The sequence below is a fragment of the Callithrix jacchus genome, chromosome 4 (genome assembly GCF_049354715.1).
Source record: "Callithrix jacchus isolate 240 chromosome 4, calJac240_pri, whole genome shotgun sequence".
NCBI classification, from domain to species: domain Eukaryota; kingdom Metazoa; phylum Chordata; class Mammalia; order Primates; family Cebidae; genus Callithrix; species Callithrix jacchus.
The window spans coordinates 69,608,000-69,635,945 of NC_133505.1; the positions used below are offsets into that span (position 1 = coordinate 69,608,000).

The 27,946-nt window shown below is 35.6% G+C and overlaps 1 protein-coding gene across 1 annotated transcript in view; it reads right to left on the reverse strand.

Moving 5' to 3' along the window:
* Nucleotides 1-27,946, reverse strand: part of EYS (EGF-like photoreceptor maintenance factor) — a 1,911,700-nt gene that overhangs the window by 681,618 nt on the left and 1,202,136 nt on the right. The window contains exon 26 of the mRNA XM_035296026.3: nucleotides 13,407-13,557. Coding sequence (XP_035151917.3) covers nucleotides 13,407-13,557 — 151 coding nt within the window. The remainder of the gene's footprint in view (nucleotides 1-13,406; nucleotides 13,558-27,946) is intronic.

The window sequence follows — 27,946 nt, forward strand, 5'->3', positions numbered from 1 at the left end:
CCCCAATAGACCCCTGTGTCTAGTACTCCCTTCCCTGTGTCCATGTGTTCTCATTTTTCATCACCCGTCTATGAGTGAGAATATGCGGTGTTTCATTTTCTGTTCTTGTGTCAGTTTGCTGAGAATGATGTTCTCCAGATTTATCCATGTCCCTACAAAAACACGAACTCATCATTTTTGATTGCTGCATAATATTCCATGGTGTATATGTGCCACATTTTCCCAATCCAGTCTATCATCGATGGACATTTGGGTAGGTTGCAGGTCTTTGCTATTGTAAACAGTGCTGCAATGAACATTCGTGTGCATGTGTCCTTACAGTAGAATGATTTATAGTCCTTTGGATATATACCCAGTAATGGGATTGCTGGGTCAAATGGAATTTCTATTTCTAAGGCCTTGAGGAATCGCCACACTGTCTTCCACAATGGTTGAACTAATTTACACTCCCACCAACAGTGTAAAAGTGTTCCTATTTCTCCACATCCTCTCCAGCATCTGCTGTCCCCAGATATTTTAATGATTGCCATTCTAACTGGTGGGAGATGGTATCTCAATGTGGTTTTGATTTGCATCTCTCTAATGACCAGTGATGATGAGCATTTTTTCATATGTTTGTTGGCCTCATGTATGTCTTCTTTTGTAAAGTGTCTGTTCATATCCTTTGCCCATTTTTGAATGGGCTTGTTTGTTTTTTTTCCTGTAAATCTGTTTGAGTTCTTTGTAAATTCTGGATATCAGCCCTTTATCAGATGGGTAAATTGCAAAAAATGTTTTCCCATTCTGTTGGTTACCGATTCACTCTAATGACTGTTTCGTTTGCCATGCAGAAGCTGTGGAGTTTGATTAGATCCCATTTGTCTATTTTGGCTTTTGTTGCCAATGCTTTTGGTGTGTTGTTCATGAAGTCCTTGCCTACTCCTATGTCCTGAATGGTTTTGCCTAGATTTTCTTCTAGGGTTTTTATGGTGCTAGGTCTTATGTTTAAGTCTTTAATCCATCTGGAGTTAATTTTGGTGTAAGGTGTCAGGAAGAGGTCCAGTTTCTGCTTTCTGCACATGGCTAGTCAGTTTTCCCAACACCATTTATTAAACAGGGAATCCTTTCCCCATTGCTTGTTTTTGTCAGGTTTATCAAAGATGTATGGTTGTAGATATGTTGTGTTGCCTCCGATGCCTCTGTTCTGTTCCATTGGTCTATATCTCTGTTTTGGTACCAGTACCATGCTTTTTTGATTACTGTAGCCTTGTAGTATAGTTTGAAGTCCAGTAGTGTAATGCCTCCTGCTGTATTCTTTTTGCTTAGAATTGACTTTGCTATGTGGGCTCTCTTTTCATTCCATATAAAGTTTAGTGTGGTTTTTTTCCAGTTCTGAAACATTCCATGTTCATGGTTAAGAAGAATCAATATTGTGAAAATGGCCATGCTGCCCAAGGTAATCTATAGATTCACCACTATCCCCATCAAGCTACCAATGACTTTGTCATTTGTAGTGAGTCAGTATAGCTTATGTTTTAAAAGTGTGTGTTTAAATTTTGGCCCTAGTATTCAATAGCTGTGTATCTAAAGCCAGGCCATTCAGCCCCTGTGAGCCTTAATTCCCTTATCTGTAAAATGGAGATACTAATATACTTAGTGCAAAGAGCTACTTAAAACATTAATGAGACAGTAAACGTGAAGTACCTGTACGAGTATTTACCAAAGGGAATGTATTTCATAACTACTAACTACTATTAGAAGGACAATAATTTTATAAAGAAAGGCATTTTTTTTTGAGATGGAGTCTCGCTTTTGTTACCCAGACTGGAGTGCAATGGCATGATCTTGGCTCACCGCAATCTCGACCTCCTGGGTTCAAGCAATTCTCCTGCCTCAGCCTCCCGAGTAGCTGGGATTACAGGCACGCACCATCATGCCCAGCTAATTTTTGTATTTTTAGTAGAGACTGGGTTTCACCTTGTTGACCAGGATGGTCTAGATCTCTTGACCTCGTGATCCACCCACCTCAGTCTCCCAAAGTGCTGGGATTAAAGGCGTGAGCCACTGCGCCTGGCTTAGAAAGGCATTTTATAAAGTTGTATTGTTGATTTTTTAGTAAACAAATGATCTTCTAAAATGATCTTACATGATTGAAACATCAGATCCTGTCTTCCCATTGTAGTCTAATAACCAAAGCAAGTGAGATTTACAATAAAGTGGATTCTGGAGCTGTGCTGACTGGGGTCAAATACTCATTCCATCACTGACTAGTTGCATCAGCTTGAACAAATTGCTTGTTCTTGCTATGCTTCAATTTCCTCAGCTGTAAAATATGTGTAAGTCCCTATCTACTCAATTGGTATAAGAATTAAATCAGCTAGTATTTGTAATGAACTTAAAGCTAACCCTAGACAAAATAAATAAATAAATAAAATAAAAAACAAAATAACTAAATAAATAAAGCTACATGCTCCAGAATGCTTGCTTGCTGTTGAATAAATGGGTGCATGAATGCCCCTTTGTGTTGTCATGATGTGTTTCCTCTCTTTAATAATAAAGACTAAGGAATGAATTGTCAAAGCCTAAGGAACAGTCAAAAGACAATGTCAATGACAGTGAAGAATAAGATTTCATGGAAGTATAGAAAATAATTTTTGTTTTCTTCCACTAGAAAGGTAGACAAGTTACATTGTCTTGAATACCAGGAGGCTGAATATGCATTAATCTGTTTTTCTGAGTGATATAAAAATGAAACATGCTGAATATTTTAGAAAAGCAAAATAATTATTTTTAAACTAAATATGTAAAAATTATTAATATTTAGCATATGAACTAGGATCAAATGCTTTATAACATGACCATCTATTTGTGCATCAGAATCCCTAACCTTTCATTTCCAGAATATGTCCTATATAATCCATACTTGTGGATTACATATAATCCATATGTGTGTAATTACATGTTCTTGTACATGTATGTAATTACATGTGGATTATACGTCATCCATGTATAATATGGATTATATAGGACTAGAAATAACTTCAAAAATTATTTTTTATGTTTGATTAGCACAGAGTATAATGAAATATCAATGCTAGAGGGAAACAATAGTAAAGGATAACAGTTATTAAATGTTCAATGTGCAATATCTTAATCATTCTTCCTACAATCTTAAGAAGGTAGAGTCTCTATTTTGTAGGTGAAGAAAAAGCCAAGCAAGGGTAAATGGCTTGCCCAAGGCACCATGGCAATGAATTGAGGGAGCTAGGATTCCAACTCCAGATCTACAATTCTTAATGCCACATCTCTAGTGGCCATTTTGAACTAGCACTTGTAGTAATATTATTGAGTTCCTAAGAAAGCGCTATTGCATGTCATGGAGAAAATGGAGCATATCTCAAAAACCTTAAGTTTTCAGAGTCTTAGCACTAAGAGGATTGGTTTTTAATTAACAGAAAGCTAGTTTTGTCTTATCATGCCCTGTCACTAGATACTGTTCTGTTTCTGCCTTTGAAGAAGCCAGTGTAGTTACTGATAAAGGCAGTTTTAATAACTTCGGATTATGTAACATTTTACAATTGACTTTACACAGTACTTTATTTTCATCTTTATGGATCATGCTGCAAATTCTCTAAGTTCATGCTTCACATATTTTTTAAGTTTCCAGCCTCCTTAAATTTTACATTATGATTTTCTTACGTGAGATCATTCACCTGGGGATTCTTTTCTATAGCCTTTGGCTGAATTAGCCTTAAGTCCTTCAATTTCACTAGAAAACTCTCTCCCAAATTAATAGCCCCAAAGCACTTAAGCCAGAAATTGATTTTATTTTACTCACTGTTGAGTTACATAGACTACATTGCAAAATTAAATAGTGTTTTAAAATTGTGATCTATATTACTAGAATTCCCTAACTAATATCAACCAGATTACTTCTTGCTTTACTTTACTCATTTTTCCCTAACCACTTGCAAGGGAATATTGAAGGACTTTGATTTTAATAAATCTGTTAACATAGAGAAAAAGTGAATATATATCCATTTGTCTCTATTTTATTTTTAATTTATTTCCAAGTTTAAACTATAGACCTGAGATGTGTTATTGTATGGTTTTGTTGATTTGTTTTTGTTAGTTTTAAAATGAAAAGCCTTTGACGTCTTTTACAATTAAATGAAAATTTAGGCAGGAACAGAAGGAACACCAGATGGGAGTTTCTCAAGAAGTGTCCTCAGGGATATCATATGAAAGTGAGGTGATCCTAGGTGAGGGGAACACAATAGAATTTGTGACTGGGATAATATCTTAATACAGAGAATTTCTGTGTAATTTACATGATGAGGAAATGGTATGTTACATATATATGTATATATGCATACATATATATGCATAGAATCATCTTGAGCTGGAATAAACTTAAAAAATGTAGTCCAACTTCATCATTTATGGAAGAGTAGCTTGGGGAAAGAGATTTCAAGTAATGGTTAACAGTGTCACAAAACTTATTATTTTTTGACAGATGTATGATTAAAAATCAGGTGTCCTTGTTTCAAGCCTGTGTTTTTTCTATCATCCAAAATTGTGTCTGGAAAAAGAATATAAATTTATAATAAATATAGATTTTTCCCCCCATATTGGTATTTGCCAGTTTGCAACTGTAAAACTTTTATTCCAGGCAGAGTTACAGACCATTACATTGTAGACATCATTCTATTTGAGGGCGAAGAGTTTGGCTTGCGTACCAAAAGGCTCTGAAGCATGCTTAATAATCATATGCTTGAAACAAGAATTTGTAAAAACAAATGTAAATATGTTAATTTGTGTTTGAGATTTCAATATCACCTCATGGGTAATAGCTGTAGGAAACTCCTTGGCCTTCTGTCTAGTTTCTTTTCACTTACAGCCTCACTTTTCAAACTCAGTACTTATACTGCCCAAAGCTGAGTGATGTACTGACATTTTTCACAGGAAAATAACTTTCAGAAATCTTCAGTATTCCCTTACTAATAATTTTAGTAAAATATTATTACTTTATACACTTCATGTCAAATATAAAGTCAGAAGCAATTTTTTTATATTCATTGCCTCAGATAATTATAAAACCAAAACAAATCGACAAGCTAAATAGAAACAAGACTACAACATCATAAAATCAAAGTTGGAATATCTAACTTAATGTAGTTATTGGTATGAATCTGGTAAAATTGAATTGCTACACACCAAATAATTTTAGTACTAATTGTTATAACACAGGCACTTTAAAAATATGGATTACAACACAGATATTACATCTATAACCCCCACAGTCGTATATGCATACAAATATATAATGGATATGAGGATATGAGTATTTTAAACACTAATGATAAATGAACATGCACATACTCTCTACCTAGTTAGCATAAGATATTAAGAGCAAGGGTGACACCTGCATTGAATCTTGAGAACTCCTCTTTTATCTCTTCACCATTCTTAACTAGTTGTCCCTATACTGATTTCTGAGTTTCCCAGTCCTTTATATCTTTATAATCTACTACATATACATGTGTATATATGGGTGTGTGTATATATATACATATTTATTTATACATGTGTATATATATTTACAAACACGCATATATACACACTAATATATCAGTGATTACCTATTGTTTAGGTTTTCCTATTTGGGGAATTTATGTAATGAGATATCTGTTTATTATTTTCTTTTTTCTCTTCTACATTATTTTTTTGAGATGTACTCATGTTGATGTGTACAGCTGAGAGTCACTGATTTTCACTAATGTATATATTTTTAGTATATATAATATACATACTACTGTAAATGGATGTTATTGTTTTTACTTTTTATGTTACAAATACATTTGTTATGAACATTCCAATACCATGTCTCCTTATATATACATCAAGGAATTTCACCTAAACAGGAAAATTTTGTTGTTTGTGACATGCACATCTTCGACTTTCTAAGTGATACCAGAATGGTTTTTAATGCATACTTAGAAAAACTATGTATGTGGTAAACATTTTCCCTGCAGTTGCAATTTACAAATGTACCAGTTAACAGTAAGCAAATTCATCTAAAATATCCCCTTTTTGTCAGAGGAAAGCATTAGTTCTTTAAAGAATACAGATGGTATTCCTTTACTCATCATCATGGACTTAAACAGAGGTGGTCATTTCTTTTATAAGTGTATCAATAATACCCATATTGAAGAGTCCAGTGGATGCCTTTCAGCCCTTATTATTATTATTTTTTTTTGGTTTAAATTTTAGCCCGATTCTTGCTGGACCTCACTGTAGCAACATTAAACAGCCCCTCCTCAAAATTTTCTGTTCTTTTTGCTTCAATGACAATACATTTTATGAATGGCTGTGCCTTGCCCCTCTGACTATTTTTCTGCCTGATATTGAATTATTTTCTTATTAAATGTCATATTTACTCAAAATTTTTTTCTGTGTCTGTCTTATTCTCTTCACTCTCTCCTGAGGTTGTTATATCATCTGGCCTCAAGTATTTAAATACTACAGCCTGATAACTTCCTGAATCATGAATATAAGTGTTAACCTGGTAACTTTCCCTGCAAGCCTCAGAAACACCTCAAACTTAACAGTGGCCAAACTAATTATCTTGTCATTCTCCCCTAAATATTTTCTTCTCAAATCTTCCCCATCTTAGTGATGACTGTCGCCTTCATTTAGTTACTTAATCCAGAAGTCTGAGGCTGATGCTTGGCATCTCCTCACATCTTCATAGGTGTACATGTGCAAAAATACAACTTATTTCTGCATTTTATAATAAGATTAAATAATTAGGGTGATATAGATACAGTGGTGGATCTAAGCCAGAGAGTGCTTGAATAGCGGAAACTATGATTAAATGAATGGAGACCTTTTCAAAATAGAAGTACACACAAATGGAGAGATCAAACAGTGGTCCTAAGGATGGTGAAAACACACAGATTAAGAGAGGATCTTGAGGGGAGACAGATCCAGGGACAGGCCCTTCTAGACTACTGTCATGCAAGAGTTTTATAAGGACAGGAAGATATAGATGCAGAACTGAAAAAAAAGTTGCATCGGAGTTTTTTTAAAAAATGGAAGAGTGGTGGGTTGGAAAAAGTGGGTTGGTGGGAAAAGATATTTCTTTCTGTTGGGTAGGAGCCAGTTTTTGCTCCTCCAGTAAGTGGGGTCCAGTCCATGGTGGATTACTGTTTGACTAAGGCAAGGCCTGGCTGGGCATGGTGGGTGGCTCATGCTTGTAATCCTGGAATTTTGGGAGCCTGAGGCAGATGGATCACTTGAGCTCAGGAGTTTGAGACAAGCCTGGGCAACATGGAGAACCCCATTTCTGCAAAAAATAAAAAATTAAAATGGCAGGACCTGGTGGTATGTGCCTGTGTCCCAGCTTCTTGGGGGCCTGAGGTGGGAGGATTGCTGGAGCCCAAGAGGTTGAAGCTGCAGTGGGCCAAGACTGCACCACTGCACTCTAGCCTGGGTGACAAAAGTGAGACCCTGTCTCAAAAAGAAAAAAAAAAAAGGCAGGTCCTCATGTAGGAATAAATTGAAAGTAATTTTTATACGTGCAAGGAATGGGAAATAATTCTTATTGGATGAGTCTGCATCTGATAATTTCTTGATTTGTTTTTTTTTTTTTTTTCTGAGACATAGTTTCACTCTTGTTACCCAGGCTGGAGTGCAATGGCGCGATCTTGGCTCACTGCAACCTCCACCTCCTGGGTTCAGGCAATTCTCCTGCCTCAGCCTCCTGAGTAACTGGGATTACAGGCATGCGCCACCATGCCCAGCTAATTTTTTGTATTTAGAGATGGGGTTTCACCATGTTGACCAGGATGGTCTCGATCTCTTGACCTCGTGATCCACCCATCTCAGCCTCCCAAAGTGCTGGGATTGATCTGTGATTAAGTGCTGTGAAAAGAATACACACCAGATGCCCAAGGCCAAATGGTAGCTAAGTAGAATAAGCAGATGAATGAATGAATGGATCAGTTAACATATAACCTCTAGAAGGAGCAATGGATTTTAAACATGGCAGTGAAACCTTGATGTCTTTATTACTGTATCAGAGATTTGGGTTTATGTTCATCAATAAGTGGACTCCTATAAATGGCTATTTAAGAGACATATTTATTGTGTAGTGATTTTCTTTTTACACATTGTTGAACAAAAAATAAGGGTGGGTAATGATTAACTTTTTTCTCCATAATTCACAAAACCCAAAAGTGTTGAATGTTGCTACCTTTCTTGATCTCTTCAATGATGTGTTTCAATTTTTTCGAATTTTCCTGTGTCCATTAGACAGTGTCTTTGAAGAGCTCAAAAAGGTTGGCAAGCATCCTCTAACAGAATATCATAAACACATCTAGGGAAGTGCCATTTGATATATATAATGTCTCTAACTTGATGATAAGCTGAGAGAAGTAATATAAACTACCCAAATTTTCTACAGATTACTAAAGGGGTTTCTTTTTTCATTTGTTCTCCAGGAATCACTCACAAATTCTTAAAGAGAATCCTGCTTTTGTGATTAAACTATTAATTAAACAGTAATTTTCTTTGGCTAAAGGATTTTGATGGCTAATGATTGACAGGCCTTTTTATAAAAGTGAATGTAGCCAACTAATTACTGACTTCGTAAGTCAATGTCTTGAACATACATGAAGTGCATAGTACTTATTTGCTTTACCAGTGTCCTTATTTCTAAATGGATTGACTACACTAGAAATTAATTTTTTTAATTATTTAACTTCTTTACTATGTTGAAATTATAAATTTGAAAATTGAGATGAAAGTTTAGATTTTTGGAGTCAGTAATTCTTCAAAAATTCCAGTCCAGTATAATAGTACATGCCATTACACATCTGTTGTTAATCTTAGTGATTGATTTGCATCTGAAAAAGGTAGCATCTTTCTAGAACTCATTTTATAATATCAACTTCTGCATATATAAAAACACAAATCTACTACTGGATTAACTATTTATTTCTTTTCATAATTATTTCCTCTCTTATTGAGCAAGAATAGCTGGTACCATCTGTATTTACTAGGAATTAAGGTTTGGTGTCCCTAACTCACTTGGACCCAAAAGCAAGAGTCCATGCACTGAAAAGTGTAAGCAATTAAAGCACTACCAAGGAAAGTGTTTTTCTACCACCAGAGAGAGGGCATTTACTCTCAGATCTTGAAAGTTATCATCATTTATGGTCATCAGGGGAAGCAAAGTTTTCCACACCCCAGGCACAAAACTGAAAGTGTCTAACTGTTTCATTCTCTTCTCACATACTGAGCTCTGGGTGATTTTGTTAAAGGAAGCATTAAACAACCTGTCAGCACTTACACATTGGATTAGGGACTCTTATCATGTGGAGGGGCTCTGGATAGTTCAGAAAGACATTATTGGAAACTTAGAGGTGAGAAGATAAATGTAACTTAACATTCTTTGGCTCAAGAAATCAACTATAGCTCTTTCCCTTAGCATTTTATATTGCAAAACTGTTGTTTCTAATTTTCTGAGCACTAACAGCCCACTGTGCTTAAATAGCTCTTAATCAGAACACAATAATTAGATAGTTAGAGCCTGCATGAGACTTAGATATTAGGAGGAGTTGCATTGCCCAGAAATAAGTTCACAAGACTGAATTTCCTATCTTTTTTTTTCTGATTCATCATACGATTTCTCTTTAAGTATTATCATCTGGACATATTTTACAGTTTGTATCAGTCACCTGGTATATAGCAATATAAGTGTATGTCTCACACACATAATCTAGCATACACACATAGTTACTGTGACACTGTAACAGTATAAGAAAAGAATAAAAAAATCAATGAGGGGCTGACATGAAATCTTTCAACTACAGAATATTTAACAAGGAGGGAAAACTTGCTTAGCTGGCTGCCTTTTTAAGTTCAAGGTAACTTTATTGGTCCACATGCTGAATGTTCCTCCAAATTTGATTACAACAAATGTCCAGCTGCCTTACATCACAGAATGAATACTAAGCTTTTTAGTGAGATAATCCTTTAGTAAAGGCCAATCTTTCAGACAAGGTTTTAGGAGAAAAAGTCTTTAGAAATATAGTCAATTATTATCATCATCTCTCTGAAATCTCAAAACTCTGTCCTCCACTATATAACAACCTCTCTGTCTTATTAAAAAGCTTCTAGAAAAAGTAACCTAAAACCACTCTGTTGCTTCTTCAGGTTATTGTATTCTTCTTCACAATATTACAATTTGATTTTTGTTAAAACTCTTCTCCCGAAACTGGGAGGTGACCTTTTGTAGCACTGGTGTTCAACAGATTCTTCCTTTGAAAACTTCTTCCATCTTTGGTTTTTGTAACAGCATCTTTTTTTTTTTCCTTTGTCTACTGCCAAACTCCCTATTCCTTAACTACTTTGGTGTATACCTCTTCCTTAGCCTAGTTCTTGATTGCTGATTCCCAGTTCTCAGCTCTCTTTTACCTTAATTTTCAAAATCAATTTAATCAGTTATTATGGTTTCCACTATCTCCTGTACAGACTCTCACAGCCATATGTTCATGACCTTTTGTGAACCGAAGGCCCATATTTCAAATGACTCTTGCGTCACAGCATTCCACTAATAGGAATGATATTCAACAGGAACACACAATGGACTGATGGATTAGTGGTGATGACAAGCCAGTTGTTAAATATTTGAAAATCATTTCTGCCCAAAAGCAACTGTATTAGTCTGTTCTCACATTGCTAATAAAGACATACCCGAGACTGGGTAATTTACAAAGGAAACAGGTTTAATTGACTATGAGTTCCACATGGCTAGCAAGGTCTAATCATGTTGGAAGGCAAATGAGGATGAAAGCCACGTCCTACATGGCATCAGGCGAGAGCTTGTGCAGGGGAATTCCCATTTATAAAACCATCAGATCTCCTGAGATGTCTTCACTACCAGGAGAAAAGTATCTGGGAAACTACCCGTATGATTCAATTATCTCCACCTGGCCCCACCCTTGACACATGGAGATTATTACCACTCAAGGTGATATTTACAAAGGGAGACAGCCAAATCATATCAGCAACTCAAATGCAATGATAAAAGTGCCATTTTCCTATAAGTAATTCTATATTCATTCCCCTTTTTAAGAGTGACACTATAAATTCTATGTTTACATAAGCTAACCTGGTCATTAAAATTCCAAATTTTCTACATTATTTTTACCAATTATTATTTTTTGAGATGGAGTCTTTCTCTTTCATCAGGCTGGAGTGCAGTGGCACTGTCTTGGTTCACTGTAATCTCTGACTCCCCATTTCAAGCGACTCTCCTACCTCAGCCTCCTGAGTAGCTGGGACTACAGGTGCACACTACCACATCCAGCTAATTTTTGGATTTTAGTAGAAATGGGGTTTCACCATGGCCAGGATGGTCTCGATATCCTGACCTCATGTTCTGCCCACCCCAGCCTCCCAAAGTGCTGGGATTACAGGTGTGAGCCACTGCGATCAGCCTTACCAATAATTATTTTTCAGTTCAATAGCATTCATAGTTATTCTCTCACCCTTATTGCTGCAATACCTTTTTTTTTTTTTTTGGTTAATTATTCTGAATAAACCTGACTTTGCCATTTCTTACCCTGTAGTCCTAACTCCTCCAGTGTACACTTCAGCTGCTATCAGAGTGAACGTAGCAAAATGACAATTCCTACTCAAACTTCTTAAATGGCTCCCCCATTTAAGAAGTATATAATGTATAGTATATATGTATATGACTCCTGTATGTAAATACATACCATTTTACATTTTACATAGGATTCATTATTCTCTGGTTCTCACTCACCTATCCAAAATCAAGTCTTCTTCATGCTCATTTTATATAAATTTCCATGTCTCCATAATAATAAATCATGTCTACTCCAAACTCCCCCTCCCAGGCCCTTCTATTACTTAAGCCTGTGTGTGTGTAATACTGCCTCTGTCTCCAATGACAGCCTACATATTATTTATCAGGCAGACAGTTGATCTTTCTTCAAATCATTGTCTAATTACAAACTTCTGTACTTCTTCAGGGAAGTCAAAAGATATCTTTTTCTGTTTTTCTATATTGCTTTGTCATATTGTTTATATTTATAATAAAGTAAATGCTCAGCCATATTTATATTCAAGTATAGCTAATTGAGTCTTAAGAAGTTACATTCAATTAATGCATAATCAATTAAATTGAGTTCTATATTAAAATGTATCTTTTATTTAGAAAAAATAGTTATGAAAGAGGACAAATGTAAATTATTAAAGGTTATATTTATGTTTCATCCATGCTTTAACTGAGACCTCTATTTAAAAGCTGTTCATTGAGCTCCAACTATGTGACAGAACTGTCCTTGCCTTTGTGTATAAAAACGTAAACAAAACATATTTTGTACTATTATGGAGCTTATAGATGGTTTCGGCTATGAAAAACTCAATGAAACTAATTTTATAGCAAAAGTTACAAACAGCTGTTTAATGATCAACAACTATACTGCTAATGGAGTAAATCTGAATCTGAATCTCTGCATGCTTACAGATATAGAATTCTCTTATTTCATTAAAGGCATACTTATCATATCAAATATGCTTATGAATTTTGTTTTTATGTATTGTTTTATCTTGTATACTATGGAGTCATGATATTTGTAGTCAGTAGATGCATGTGTGTCAATTTCCATTACTTGTGGGACTTTGAAACAATAGCATTTTATATTTCCAATAATGTAAAAATAGTATGGTCATATACATAAAACACAATGGTAAATATAATAAAGGAAAAAATTAATAAATGTAATAAGCTACTGCTATACTTAACAAACAACTTTAAATTTTTAAAGCAATTCACTGCAATAACATAAAGTGGAACCAAATAGTAGCATTTACGTCAGTTTTCAAGCTATTTTCTTAAAATATAGCTTAATAATGAAAACAATAAGCTAATTATCTAAATGGAAATTTAGAGTGGGCTGGCATGTGTGTAAAACACTGTAATAAACATTCTCACATTTTAGGTAGCTCATATGAAACAGAGACTTCCAATTTCATTTCTCAAACTGTATTTGTGGTGTGTTAAGACAACCCATTCAAATATCCAGTGAAAATCACTATCTTAGTGGTGTACAAGGGCTCACATGCTAAATATCATTAAGAAACGTAATATACATACTATCGCCATAAGATGGGAAAATGGACTGACACTGGACCAATTTTTTAATGAGAACAGTAAACTTACATTATACTTTGGTATGATAGATAAAGTATGCAGTAGACATTAGTAGAATCACTCAAAAACTTTTCTGAAACAATGCAGATGGCCGCACTACCCAGAAAACTTTTCTAAAGTTTTTTTCATTTTTCAATATGATGACATAATTAGTATTTTAAAACATCTATAGAAATACCTGGATTTTCCCGTGAAGATCTGGAAATCCACCAATAAAGACAGATCCTGATTTTGGCCGGGGTTTTCCAAGTACATGATTGATAGATTCACTTGTTTGTGTATTTCTCCCTAGAATAGTCAGTTCAGCATTACATGGATCCAACTCTTGCCTGTAACCATTTAAGAAAGAAATTTATGGTTTTAATATGAGTTACATAAACATTTGTCTGACCAATTAATTAAGCTATTATCAAAAGTAGAATTTAAGTAAATAGATTATCTTACAATAAAACAAAGCCAGAAGTAGATCAATCTGTTCTAAATTAGAAATCCTTAATGCTTTAAGTACATAAATACAAAGTTACAGTCTGACAACACAACAAATTTTAGCAATCAACTAATGAAATAAATAAATCCTGACAATAAACAGATCTTTCTCAATTGTAACTGAAACAATGACTGATTACGATATTCCATTTCAGCTTTTTACATTGTTAAATTTTCTGTGTGAGTGAAAAATATTAAAAATAATCAAATTAAAATGTAGTCATACAAGGTACAATATATTCTTAGGTAGAAAACTGTAATTTTTTCCACCTAAGGATATATTGTACACTATATCACTCTATGATATATTGCAGATAGTAGCTAGTGGTAGAAATATAAATTACATGAATAAGTGCAGAAACATTAAAAAATGAACAAATCAGTTGGGCATGGTGGCTCACGCCTATAATCCCAGAACTTTGGGAAGCCAAGGTGGGTGGATAACAAGGTCAAGAGATCGAGACCATCCAGGCCAATATGGCAAAACCCCGTCTCTACTGAAAAATACAAAAAATTAGCTGGGCATGGTAGTGCATGCCTGTACTTCCAGCTACTCGGGAGGCTGAAGTGGGAGAATTGCTTGAACCTGGGAGGCAGAGGTTGCAGTGAGCTGAGATGGCACCACTGCACTCCAGCCTGGCACCTGGTGACAGAGTGAGATTCTGTCAAAAAAAAAAAGGAGGACTCAAGATGGCGCAGTGAGAATAACCCAGGATTAAAGCTCTTGGTGAATGCGCAGAGAGGGTGAGTCAGGGCCGCATTTCCAGATGGATCTTTGTTGCCCACAGAGCGGGGAAACTCCCAGGTATAAAAGAGACGTGGGACGCCAGGCAGAGGTTTTGGCTGGTGGAGCCGGCAGCCGGTGAGGCTGACAGCCGGTGCTGTAGTGCAGTGGTGCTACACAGCGCTCCGTAAAAAAGCGTACTGGTCCGGGTGCCCTGTTGAACTGGCAATCTGAGACTTGAGAGGGCTGAACTTGAGGCTGAATGGGACTTGGACAGTGAGCCAGCCCAGGAGATTCCAGGAAACAGCATTTGGGGTAGCGGAGTGGGACAAACAAAATGGTGATTCTAAACGCTCCTGGTAGAGAGATTTCCTATGGCACAGCTGAACCCAGTATGGTGCAGCTCTGTGGGGAGGAGCATCCATCATTACCGAGGCAATCCACCCCTGCTGAGGTACACACCCATTGCTGATGCAGCCTGCCATTGCCGAGGCAACCCGCTACAACAGAGAGACTCCGCCGCAGGGCATAGCCCATGGCAGCAGGGTGGAGACCACAGCAGCAGGGCAGAGCCTGCAGCAACAGGGTGAACTTCACAACAGCAGGGCAGAGCCTCAGCAGGCAAATAGTGAGTAGACTGCCTCCTAGCTGGGCAGGACAGCACAATGGACACTCACAAAAAAAGCCCCAACCGCCCCCCAGAGACAGAGCATCTGAGGAAAAAAGGTTTTTTTTTTTTTTTTTTTATGAGTTCTGTTGCAGCAGAATTAAACGTAGCAGCCTAACAGCCCTGAATGAACAACAGCGCTCACAGCTCAGCACTTGAGCTCCTATAAAGTACAGACTGTCTCCTCAAGCAGCTCCCTGACCCCTCTATATCCGGAAGACTGACATTTGGCAGGCATCGTTCTGGGACAAAGATAGCAGAAAAAGAAACTGGTAGCATCCCTCACTGTTCCGCAGCTGCTATAGGTGCACCCCAGACAAGCAGGACCTGGATTGGACCTCAGCAGTCATACAGTGGAGGGGCTAGACTGGTAGAAGGAAAACCAAGTAACAGAAATACTTCATCAACAATCTGGGCGTCCACTCAGAGACCCAATCGAAAAGTCAGCAACTACACAGACGACAGGTGGATAAATCCACAAAGATGGGAAGAAACCAGTGCAAAAAGGAGGAAAACACACGAAACCAGAACACCTCGCCTCCTAGAAAGGACCAAAACTCCTCACCAGCAAGGGAACAAAGCTGGACGGAGAATGACTGTGACGAAATGACGGAATTAGACTTCAGAAGGTGGATAATGAGAAACTTTTGTGAGCTAAAAGAACATGTTTTAAATCAATGCAAAGAAACTAAGAACCTTGAAAAAAGATTCGAGGAAATGATAACAAGAATGGATACCTTAGAGAGGAATATGAATGAATTAAAGGAGCTGAAAAACACAATATGAGAACTTCGTGAAGCATGCACAAATTTCAACAGCCAAATTGACCAAGCAGAAGAAAGAATATCAGAAGTCGAAGGTGAACTCAATGAAATAAAATGGGAAACCAAGATCAGAGAAAAAAGCGCAAAAAGGAATGAACAAAGTCTCCAAGAAATGTGGGACTATGTGAAGAGACCTAACCTACGTCTGATAGGTGTACCAGAATTTGACGAAGAGAATGAATCCAAGCTGGAAAATACTCTGCAGGACATTATCCAGGAAAATTTCCCCCACCTAGCAAGACAGGCCAACACTCAAATGCAGGAAATACAGAGAACACCACAAATATATTCCACAAGAAGAGCAACCCCAAGGCACATGATCGTCAGATTCAACAAGGTTGAAATAAAGGAGATAATACTAAGGGCAGCCAGAGAAAAAGATTGGGTCACCCACAAAGAGAAGCCCATCAGACTCATGGCAGATCTCTCAGCAGAAACACTAAAACCAGAAAAGAGTGGGGGCCAATATTCAACATCCTTAAAGAAAAGAACTTTCAACCCAGAATTTCATATCCAGCCAAACTGAGCTTCAGAAGTGAAGGAAAAATAAAATCCTTTGTGAACAAGCAAGTACTCAGAGATTTTGTGACCACCAGGCCTGCTTTACAAGAGCTCCTGAAAGAGGCACTACACGTAGAAAGGAACAACCAGTACCAGCCATTCCAAAATCACACTAAATGCTAAAGAGCATCATCATAATGAAGAATTTACAACAACTAACGGGCAAAACAGCCAGCTAACATCAAAATGGCTGTATCAAATTCACACATAACAATATTAACCCTAAATGTAAATGGACTAAATGCACCAATCAAAAGACACAGACTGACAAATTGGATAAAAAGCCAAAACCCAGCAGTGTGCTCTATCCAGGAAACCCATCTTACATGCAAGGATACACAAAGGCTCAAAATAAAGGGATGGAGGAAGATTTACCAAGCAAATGGAGAGCAAAAAAAGCAGGAGTTGCAATTCTCATCTCTAATAAAATAGACTTTAAAGCAATGAAGATCAAAAGAGACAAAGAAGGCCATTACATAATGGTAAAAGGATCGATACAACAAGAAGAGCTAACGATCCTAAACATATATGGACCCAATACAGGAGCACCCAGATACATAAGGCAAGTTCTTAATGACTTACAAAAGGACTTAGACTCCCACACAATAATAGTGGGAGACTTCAACACTCCACTGTCAATATTAGACAGATCAACCAGACAGAAAATCAACAAGGATATACAGGGCTTGAACTCAGACCTGGAGAAAGCAAACCTGATAGACATTTACAGAACTCTCCACCCCAAATCCACAGAATATACATTCTTCTCAGCATCACATCACACCTACTCTAAAATTGACCACATAATTGGAAGTAAAGCACTGCTCAACAAATGCAAAACAACTGAAATCATAACCAACAGTCTCTCAGACCATAGTGCAATCAAGTTAGAACTCAGAATTCAGAAACCAACCCAGAACCACACAGTTTCATGGAAACTGAACAACTGGCTCTTGAATGTTGACTGGATAAAAAATGAAATAAAGGCAGAAATAGAGAAGTTCTTCGAAACCAATGAGAACGAAGACATAACATGCCAGAATCTCTGGGACACATTTAAAGCAGTCTCTAGAGGAAAATATATAGTAATAAGTGCCCATATGAAGAGAATGGAGAGATCCAAAATTGACACCCTATTTTCAAAATTGAAAGACCGAGAGGAGCAAGATCAAAAAAACTCAAAACCCAGCAGAAGACAAGAAATAACTAAGATCAGACCTGAACTGAGGGAGATAGAGACACGAAAAACCCTCCAAAAAATCAATAAATCCAAGAGCTGGTTTTTTGAAAAGATCAACAAAATAGACAGACCACTAGCCAGATAGATTAAAAAGAAAAGAGAGAACAACCAAATAGATGCAATAAGAAATGATAAAGGGGAAATCACCACAGATTCCACAGAAATTCAAACCATCATCAGAGAAGATTACAAACAACTCTATGCATGCAAACCAGTAAACCTGGAAGAAATGGATAAATTCCTGGACTCCTGTGTCCTCCGAAGCCTAAACCAGGAGGAAGCTGAAACTATGAATAGACCAATAACAAGGTCAGAAGTAGAGGCAGCAATTAAGAGCTTACCACACAAAAAAAGCCCAGGTCCAGATGGATTCCCAGCCAAATTCTACCAGACACACAAAGAGGAGCTGGTACTATTCCTTCTGAAACTATTCCAAATAATCCAAAAAGAGGAAATCCTTCCCAAATCATTTTATGAGACCAATATCATCCTGATACCAAAACCCAGCAGAGACCCAACAAGAAAAGAAAACTTCAGGCCAATATCCATGATGAACATAGATGCAAAAATCTTCAACAAAATATTGGCAAGCCGATTGCAACAGCAAATCCAAAAACTTATCCATCATGATCAAGTAGGATTTATCTCGGGAATGCAAGACTGGTTCAATATAGGCAAGTCTATAAACGTAATTCACCACATAAACAGGACCAAAAACAAAAACCACATGATTATCTCAATTGACGCAGAGAAGGCATTTGACAAAATTCAACAGCCCTTTATGCTATAAACCCTCAATAAACTCGGTATCGATGGAACATATCTCAAAGTAATAAAAGCTATTTATGACAAACCAACAGCCAATATCATACTGAATGGGCAAAAACTGGAAGCATTCCCTTTGAAATCTGGCACTAGACATGGATGCCCTCTTTCACGACTCCTATTCAATATAGTACTTGAAGTTCTAGCCAGAGCAATCAGGCAAGAAAAAGAAATAAAGGGTATTCAAATAGGAAAGGTGGAAGCCAAATTGTCTCTATTTGCAGATGACATGATAGTATACCTAGAAGACCCCATCGCCTCGGCCCAAAACCTCCTGAAACTGATAAGCAACTTCAGCAGAGTCTCAGGATATGAAATCAATGTGCAAAAATCACAAGCATTTCGTCTACACCAATAACAGACTTAAAGAAAGTCAAATCAAGAATGAACTGCCATTCACAATTGCTACAAAAACAATAAAATACCTAGGACTACAACTCACAAGGAACGTAAGGGACCTCTTCGAGGAAAATTACAAAACACTGCTCAATGAAATAAGAGAGGACACAAACAGATGGAGAAACATTCCATGTTCATGGTTTGGAAGAATTAATATAGTGAAAATGACTATACTGCCCAAAGTAATTTACAGAATCAATGCTATCCACATCAAGCTACCATTGACTTTCTTCACAGAACTGGAAAAAATCACCATGAACTTCATATGGAACGAAAAGAGAGCCCATATAGCCAAGTCAATTCTAAGCAAAAAGAACACAGCGGGGGGCATCACACTACCGGATTTCAAACTATACTACAAGGCTACAGTAATCAAAACAGCATGGTACTGGTACCAAAACAGAGATATAGACCAATGGAACAAAACAGAGGCATCAGAGGCAACACAACATATCTACAACCATACAATCTTTGATAAACCTGACAAAAAAAAGCAATGGGGAAAGGATTCCCTGCTTAACAAACGGTGTTGGGAAAACTGGCTAGTCATGTGCAGAAAGCAGAAACTGGATACCTTCCTGACACCTTACACTAAAATTAACTCCAGATAGATTAAAGACTTAAACATAAACCTAGCACCATAAAAACCCTAGAAGAAAATCTAGGCAAAACCATCCAGGTCATAGGAGTAGGCAAGGACTTCATGAACAAAACACCAAAAGCATTGGCAACAAAAGCCAAAATAGACAAATGGGACCTAATTAAACTCCACAGCTTCTGCATGGCAAAAGAAACAGTCACTAGAGTGAATCGGCAACCAACAGAAAGGGAAAAAAATTTTGCAGTTTATTCATCTGACAAAGGGCTGATATCCAGAATTTACAAAGAACTCAAACAGATTTACAGGAAAAAAACAAACAAGCCCATTCAAAAATGGGCAAAGGATATGAACTGACACTTTACAAAAGAAGACATATACGAGGCCAACAATCATATGAAAAAATGCTCATCATCACTGGTCATTAGAGAGATGCAAATCAAAACCACATTGAGATACCATCTCCCGCCAGTTAGAATGGCGATCATTAAAAAATCTGGTGACAACAGATGCTGGAGAGGATGTGGAGAAAAAGGAACACTTTTACACTGTTGGTGGGAGTGTAAATTAGTCCAACCATTGTGGAAGACAGTGTGGCGATTCCTCAAGGCCTTCGAAATAGAAATTCCATTTGACCTAGCAATCCCATTACTGGGTATAGATCCAAAGGACTATAAATCATTCTACTATAATGACACATGCACACGAATGTTCATTGCAGCACTGTTTACAATAGCAAAGACCTGGAACCAACCCAAATGCCCATTGATGATAGACTGGATTGGGAAAATGTGGCACATACACCATGGAATATTATGCAGCAATCAGAAATGATGAGTTCGTGTTGTTTGTAGGGACATGGATGAATCTGGAGAACATCATTCTCAGCAAACTGACACAAGAACAGAAAATGAAATACCGCATATTCTCACTCATAGGTGGGTGATGAACAATGAGAACACATGGATACAGGGAGGGGAGTACTAAACACTGGGGTCTATTGGGGGGAAAAGGGGAGGGCTAGTGGGAGGGGGACCTGGGAAGGCATAGCCTGGGGAGAAATGCCAAATGTGGGTGAAGGGGAGAAAGGAAGCAAAACCCACTGCCATGTGTGTACCTATGCAACTGTCTTGCATGTTCTGCACATGTACCCCAAAACCTAAAATGCAATAAAAAAATTAACAAATCAAATATAAATTAATGAAGAAGCTCCAAGTAATAATTTCCATATGCCTATTCTTTTAAAAAGATGAAAAAGACAAAATACTTTATCAATACTTTAACATGTAGATATGCATGTGCGATTTACTCTAGCCATACGTTTAACTAATCGTTTAATCCAGAGACTGACAAACTACACCCTAGGGCAAATCTTGCCTGCCATCTCTTAGTAAATAAAATTTAGTTGGAACACAGTCACATGTTTCTTTACCTATAGTCTACGGGATTTTTAATAACAGAATTGAATAACTGAAACAAGACTTTAAGTCCCAAAAGGCCAAAAATATTTACTCTTTAACCCTTATAGAAAAAGGTAGTTCCACTCTCTGTTCAATTTATCTACTTACCAAGCAAGTAATCTTTATGATAATCCTTTTCAAAATAATACTACACATACTATTCTACAAAAGGCATCTACGCAGCAACCAACTATCAATGCCATTCTGTTCCATCAATATGTGACATTCTGGTTTTCATATATTTATACTGAATTATGGCATACATAATAAGGAGGGTAAAAAATAAAGTTCTATGAAATATTATATTGTGAACATACTGGAGTATTCACTACGTAGTCCAAATGGCACAAAATTACCATCTAGACCACGCCTCCCTGATACACATGCATGCACACAACACACATTCTCGCTCTCTCTCACAACTCTTCTATCTTCATTCAACATTATGTTTTATATATATATAAAATATTTGTATTAGCTTATTCATTTTCAATGTATCTAAACAGATACTTTATAATTTATTCTAATGTTGGTATACTTTGAATGTTTAAAATTTTTGAGCTATGAATAGTGCTGCTATAGACATGCTTGTATGTATTGTTTGGTGTGCAGAAATGTGCATTTCTGTTAAGCATTTACCAAAAAAAATTTAGAGTTCTATGTTCAGAATATATGCTCTACTGATTACATATTTTGCAAGGGTTTTATTTTTCCTTTTGATGTATTACAGTTTTATTTTTTCTTTTTTTTTAATAATCAGAAGTTTTTTATCTTAATTTATGCCAACTGATCAATGTTTTACTTAACAATTACTATTTTGTTGTTGTTCCTGACCTACTCCATTTTTGAAAATGTATTTCACAATTGACATTTAGATCTACAATCCATCTGAGATTGGTTTTTATATAGTCCCAAGTATGTATCAGTTTTTATTTTTTCTTTATGGAAATCCAATTGACTGAGTAACATGAATGGAAGAAAACTATTCATTCTCCATTGTTCTCCAATATCGCTGTCATAAATCATGCCCATATATATGTAGGTCTATTTGTAGACTCTCTTTCTGTTTCACTGGTCACTTTTTCTTTCTCTGTACCAATATATCACTGTCTTAAGGCTTACTCTAAAAATACACTATTTAGTACCCAGTAGAGTAAGTCCTCCTGCTTCATTTATCCCCCTTCACATTGTTTTGGCTGTAACATAGTGTGTGTGTGTGTGTGTGTGTGTGTGTGTGTGTTTCTGAGTTCTCTTTTATTGGTTCATATTTCTACCTTTGTATCAATAATACACTGCTCGATACTGATACTGCCTAATGCTAATGTTTTGTAAGTCTAGATATTTTGTATACTAAATTATCTTACTTTGCTCAGTTTTTTGAGATAATTAAATATCATTTTCTCTTACTTGGGATGAATTATGTTTGCTGTTTTTCAAAAGTTAGATGTATGCTTGGAGTAAATTTAACTTGGTGATGATATATGACTTTCTTATATAACATTGAATTTACTTTTCCATATATTAAGGAATTTTCACATATACATTAATAAAGTATAGGCCTTTCAATTTTAATTTTTGTACTGCTCCGGTAAAATTTTAGTATCAAGGTTATGTTGTCCTCACATTTTTTCAGGAAGCTGGTGTTACACTGATGTTGTATCTACCTTTTGTGTATGATAGAATTCACTGGTATAGCCTACTGAGCCTGAAATTTTCTTTGTTTTACTTTGTGGAGATGATCAATATACATTACATATATTTCATTGATATAAATTATCTGTGTATTAACATGTCTATTTTGTCACATTGTATTTCTGTCTAGGAATTTTTTTATTTAATCTAAAATTTCAAAATTATTGGCAAAAAGTGTTACATAATTTCAATTGGTATTGGTTTTGGAACTCTGATGTCTGCCTTTTTTTGGTATGATAATTGTGTCCTTTCTAATTTTTTTTTGTACATCAATGTTGGTAGAAAGCATAAAAATTCAAAGAACACACTTTTGGTACTGTCAATAGTCTCTATTCTCTGCTTTTTACTTTATTATCTTCTGCGTTTATCTTTGTGATTTCCTTTCTTTAACTTTCTCCATGCTTAATTTAATCTTTTGTTTCTAAGGTTTCTATTCTAACATAAGCTTTCAGGATAGAACATTTTTTTCTAAACACAAATTTAACTGTATTCGACAAGTTCTATTTTTCATTATTATGTGTTCAATTTTTTTTCTAATTTCATGTGTGATTTTTTTCTTTTTCCTCAATGCTATTTAGAATTGCATTGTCAAATTTATAAATATACAGGTTTTTTCTTGTCATTGTTTTAATATTCTAATTTTAGCTCAAATCAAGATTATTCAGAAAATATTATCCTTTAATTTTTAATAATTTTATAGGTATTTAATAATAGGTATTCAAGGTAGATGCCAGAAAAGGCCAAGTAATTCCTGAACACCATAGAGATGTGGCTGACCTACAACTGATATTATTCGCATGGTTACAACATTATTACACAGCAAGGTTTTTTTTTGTGGAGTGAAGGTGGTGAACAGGGTTTGGCTCTGTCGCCCAGCGGGAGTGCAGTGGTGTGATCTTGGCTCACTGCAAACTCCGCCTCCGGGATTCAAGGGATCCACCTGCTTCAGCCTCCCAAGTAGCTGGGACTACAGGGTGCACCACCACACCCAGCTAATTTTTTTACTTTTAGTAGAAACAAGGTTTCACCATGTTGGCCAGGATGGTCTTGATCTCTTGACTTTATGATCCACTGTCCTCAGCCTCCCAAAGTGCTGGGAATATAGGCATGAGACAATGTGCCTGGCCTACACAGCAAGTTTTAAACTTGAACGTGTGTTAGCAAAGATGCGAGGAGATGGATTAAAATGGATTAAATAGGTCAATCTGTGAATGATTCTCTTTCAGTAAGAAAATATTTGCTTTTAATTGTTTGAAATACGTTGACTCAGGCTGCATAGCCCAGCATATGGTCAATTTTAATAACATTTACATGACACTGGAAAGTCTGCTGTTGGGTGATGTGTTCTTGATATGTGAATATGGTCAGGATTTACACACACACACATGCACCACAAATATACACAGGCGAACACATTTATCCAGGATTATAATAAATGTAGAATGTAATAAAACAGTGAAATCATGTTTATCATGTGTGTGCTTTTATCTTCTTAAGAAAATGTTTACAGATATTCTTTGCATCCTATATATATCATTATATGAACCTCATAGACCTAAGACCAGGTATGGTCATACAGACAACCTTGTGGCTTTGATAAAGAAAGCTTTCACAATTTTTTAAAAAATATCAATGATATTCCCTATGTTAAAAATATGGAAGAAAAATGTGCTGAACATTTTTAGAAACCACTAGATATTCTTGGATTCTGCATTTAGAAGCAAACTAGAAGCTTTCTGGGTTAATTACTTCTTACAATTAACCTGTTAAAAATATCTGAGGGAGAATATAGCTTCCAGGAAGCTATTCATTAAATGATAAAAATAAAAAAGCACAATTGCTTTAATAATTCTCTAAAATTTAATGTTTGGAAAAAGAGTTTGTACTGTTTTATGATATTAAAATAGTAATAATTATTCATTCACACTTCACTAATGAACTCACTTCTCAGAAATGAAACTCATTAAGATATCAAACACATTTCTTTGATCTTTGGTTATGACAACTGAAAGACTAACATAAAACAATATATATGGATTCTATGTTTTCCTTCCTGGCTAAACAAGCAATATAAGCTCATTATAAAATGTTTTAAAAATAAACAAACTTACCCAACATCCACACTTAGCTTTTATAATCGTATCAACTACTACATCAATTGACTTAAAATATAGTTCAATAACTACGTATGTGCATTTATTTTCTGGTTTTCATCATTTTCTCTTATATGACTATATCACTATTTAAGTGAATCTCATGATCAGATATTTTGTTTACAGTTTGAAATTACAGAAGCACACCACAATTATTTAATAATTAATACTTGGAAAGTCATCGCACCCTTGTTTAGTTATTTTCTCGTAAGGATAATTTATTACTAGAAGTGAATTACTGAATCAAATTATACATAATTTTAATGATTTATCATCAAATTGCTGGCCTACACTGCAAATTTTGTACCTGTTCATCTAAACCCTACAACTGCATAAGCCAATTCCTTGAAATAAATCTCTTACTATATATTTTCTGTTAGTTCTGTTTCACTGGTAAGACCCCGACTGAGACTGTGGTACCTACAGTACTTAGGTATCAAGATGACTGATTTTTTGACTCATTGCACAAAAATATCTTTTACATTTTCTTATTTGAAGCTGTATCTCAATTCATGTCTCTCTTAATTAGTATTAGCTGCATGGAATTCAGTTCCTTAAGATTTTCTGCCTGAACAGCAATGAATCAGGTGATTAGCCTTTGACTATCAACTCTAAGCTAGAGAATTGCTATGATTTTTGAAACGAATAAATAAATAGAAGAAAAAAGGGTCTTGGGGAAAAGTTAATGTATCATGGAAAAAATTATTTATAGATATATTGCATTTGAAGTTTTTCCTTGAAACTTAGGGTTTTTATTATTTTGGTAGAATTTCTATTCATTGTCACAGAGGCTAGTCAGCTTTACCTCCCGGAATACTATTAGCTATATGATAATTGTGCAGGTTTCACCTTTAGATAAATATGGGGATTTTTCTTTCATACTTAAAGATGTTATCATATCTGAAATAAATTACTCATTGTAAATGAATACAAGGATGGCACATCATCTTTTCTCATACATATATTTAGAGAGCTGGCAGCTATGTTGAAGGAAGATGAAAGGTAAGCACGCCTCCATTATAACAACATAGACTATCTATAACTACATATAACTACATAGGTTTTTCTTTGCCATAGATGCAATTCTAATATTTCATCTAGCAGGTTGTTATTTTATTCAAGAGACACACTTTTTAACAGCAGTCGTATCTTTCCCCATAGGCTTATTAGAGCAGAGGCAATCCTGTGCTGATTGTGCTCAATTGAATCTAACACGAATTGACTGAACATAGAAAAACAGTCTTAGAACATTATTGTTTAGCATTTGCTGATGAACAGTTTGCTTAGCTCACCATGCACTGTAAAATTTTTCCATTAAGGCTTTTTAAATGCTTTTTCTAAAATCAGCACAGAGGGTGCTTTAAAGGTCAAGTGAGTAGAACAGTTTTTCCTTTTTGCATAATTATATGTAAAACTCCCTTGAGGACCACTGATGTTTGAACTACCTTTAATTGTTCTTCCAAACTTGCAGTGATTGTTCATGTTTGTCATTTGGACTTACATAATAGTAATCATTAACTACCCTTCTCTAAGTAGAACATGGAAGAAAAGTTTAGTGAGCCACAAATTCTGTCCATTAAATATGTATTCAGAGTAGAAGCCAGGAAAGGTCAAGTAGCTGCTGAACACCATAGAGATGAGTGGGACCTACTGTGATATTATTCACATGGCTCCTGTATCATTCCACAGCAAGTTCTAAACTTGCACGGGTGTTAGCAAAGACAGAGGGGATTGATGAAATAGGCAAATTCTATAGTTAAATATTAAAAAAGGAAGAAAATAGCAAAATTCCATCATGTTGGAAATCAGCGCTCTCATCTGATTGTTTTTGAGCATTACAATGATCAAACTTCAGAAATTACTGTCTTGAATCTTAAGCTTAACAAAATTGTTCTTAACTGAAAGTAACAAACCTTCCTATAGAACCTGAACATGTATGTCTACTTTGTTATCATATGTGTATTAAAATTTAATCAGTCATAAAAATATAAAGAAATTATTATGCAATAAAAGCAAATTTAGCCTTTCAAGGAAGATTTAGGCCTGTAAGTTGGCTATTCACACAAATAGAAATAAAAATTACAAGCATCAACTTATATTTTTGATGATACAATTTTTTATTGACACATTATAGTTGTACTTATTTATGGGGTACATATGATTTTTGGTGCAATATTTTTATCTTATCAAATTATCCCATATAGCTACATATATTTTATATTCAAATGAATATAAAATACATTATTAGCTTAAAAATATTTATTAAACTTCAACTTTTTTATCGATTTTTAGAGGGAATTAAACAGATATAGTGGATATGTCTATTAAGGAGACTTATTCAATTCTCATAATATTTATTCGAGTAATTTCCACAGGTGACATGGAATTGTTCCCAGCTTCTACTATATCCTGTCACATCTTTGAAAAACTTAAAGTGAACTTCCTTGCTTAAAACTTCGCATGGTAGAATAGTGCCAAAATAATTAAGTCAAAATATGTCTAAAAATTCATTTGGAATTCAAGCCCCGAAGTCTCCAATTTAGGCTTTTCTCATTTGGTTATCTACACCTACGACAGCTCTACAACAGACATTTTATGCTGTACTTCTCAGTCTCTTAGTTACGTAGAGATCTCCAGTTGTCTATGAATTCTTCTGGCCCTTTGCTGAATCCTGTTTCCCTACTTGCTAAGGTGTTTATTTTACCAACTTATATATTATAATTAAGACCTTATGTAAGCCCTACCTAGTACCTAAAAAGCTTCTAATCTGCAGTTTTAGTAATCTCTTTAATTTCTAACCCCATTAAAGGGTGCCACTCATTTTTGCATTCAATTACATATTGGTTTCTCTTTTTATGTGATTGTATGATATTTCTGTTTTTTTTCCAGTGAAAAAAATAACCTCTCAGTTAGCTGAGTTATGATTTATCCATCTTTGATTTCTTGATAAAACTTAGGCATTTGACTAAGGCCTTAGAAAATAACATCTGAGTTTTAGTTGATAGGAACAACCTTGTTCCTAGAAAAAGACCAAATATTCTCTTCTGTCCTAAATAAATGTTTCTAAGGTAGTGAACTCCTCATTGGCA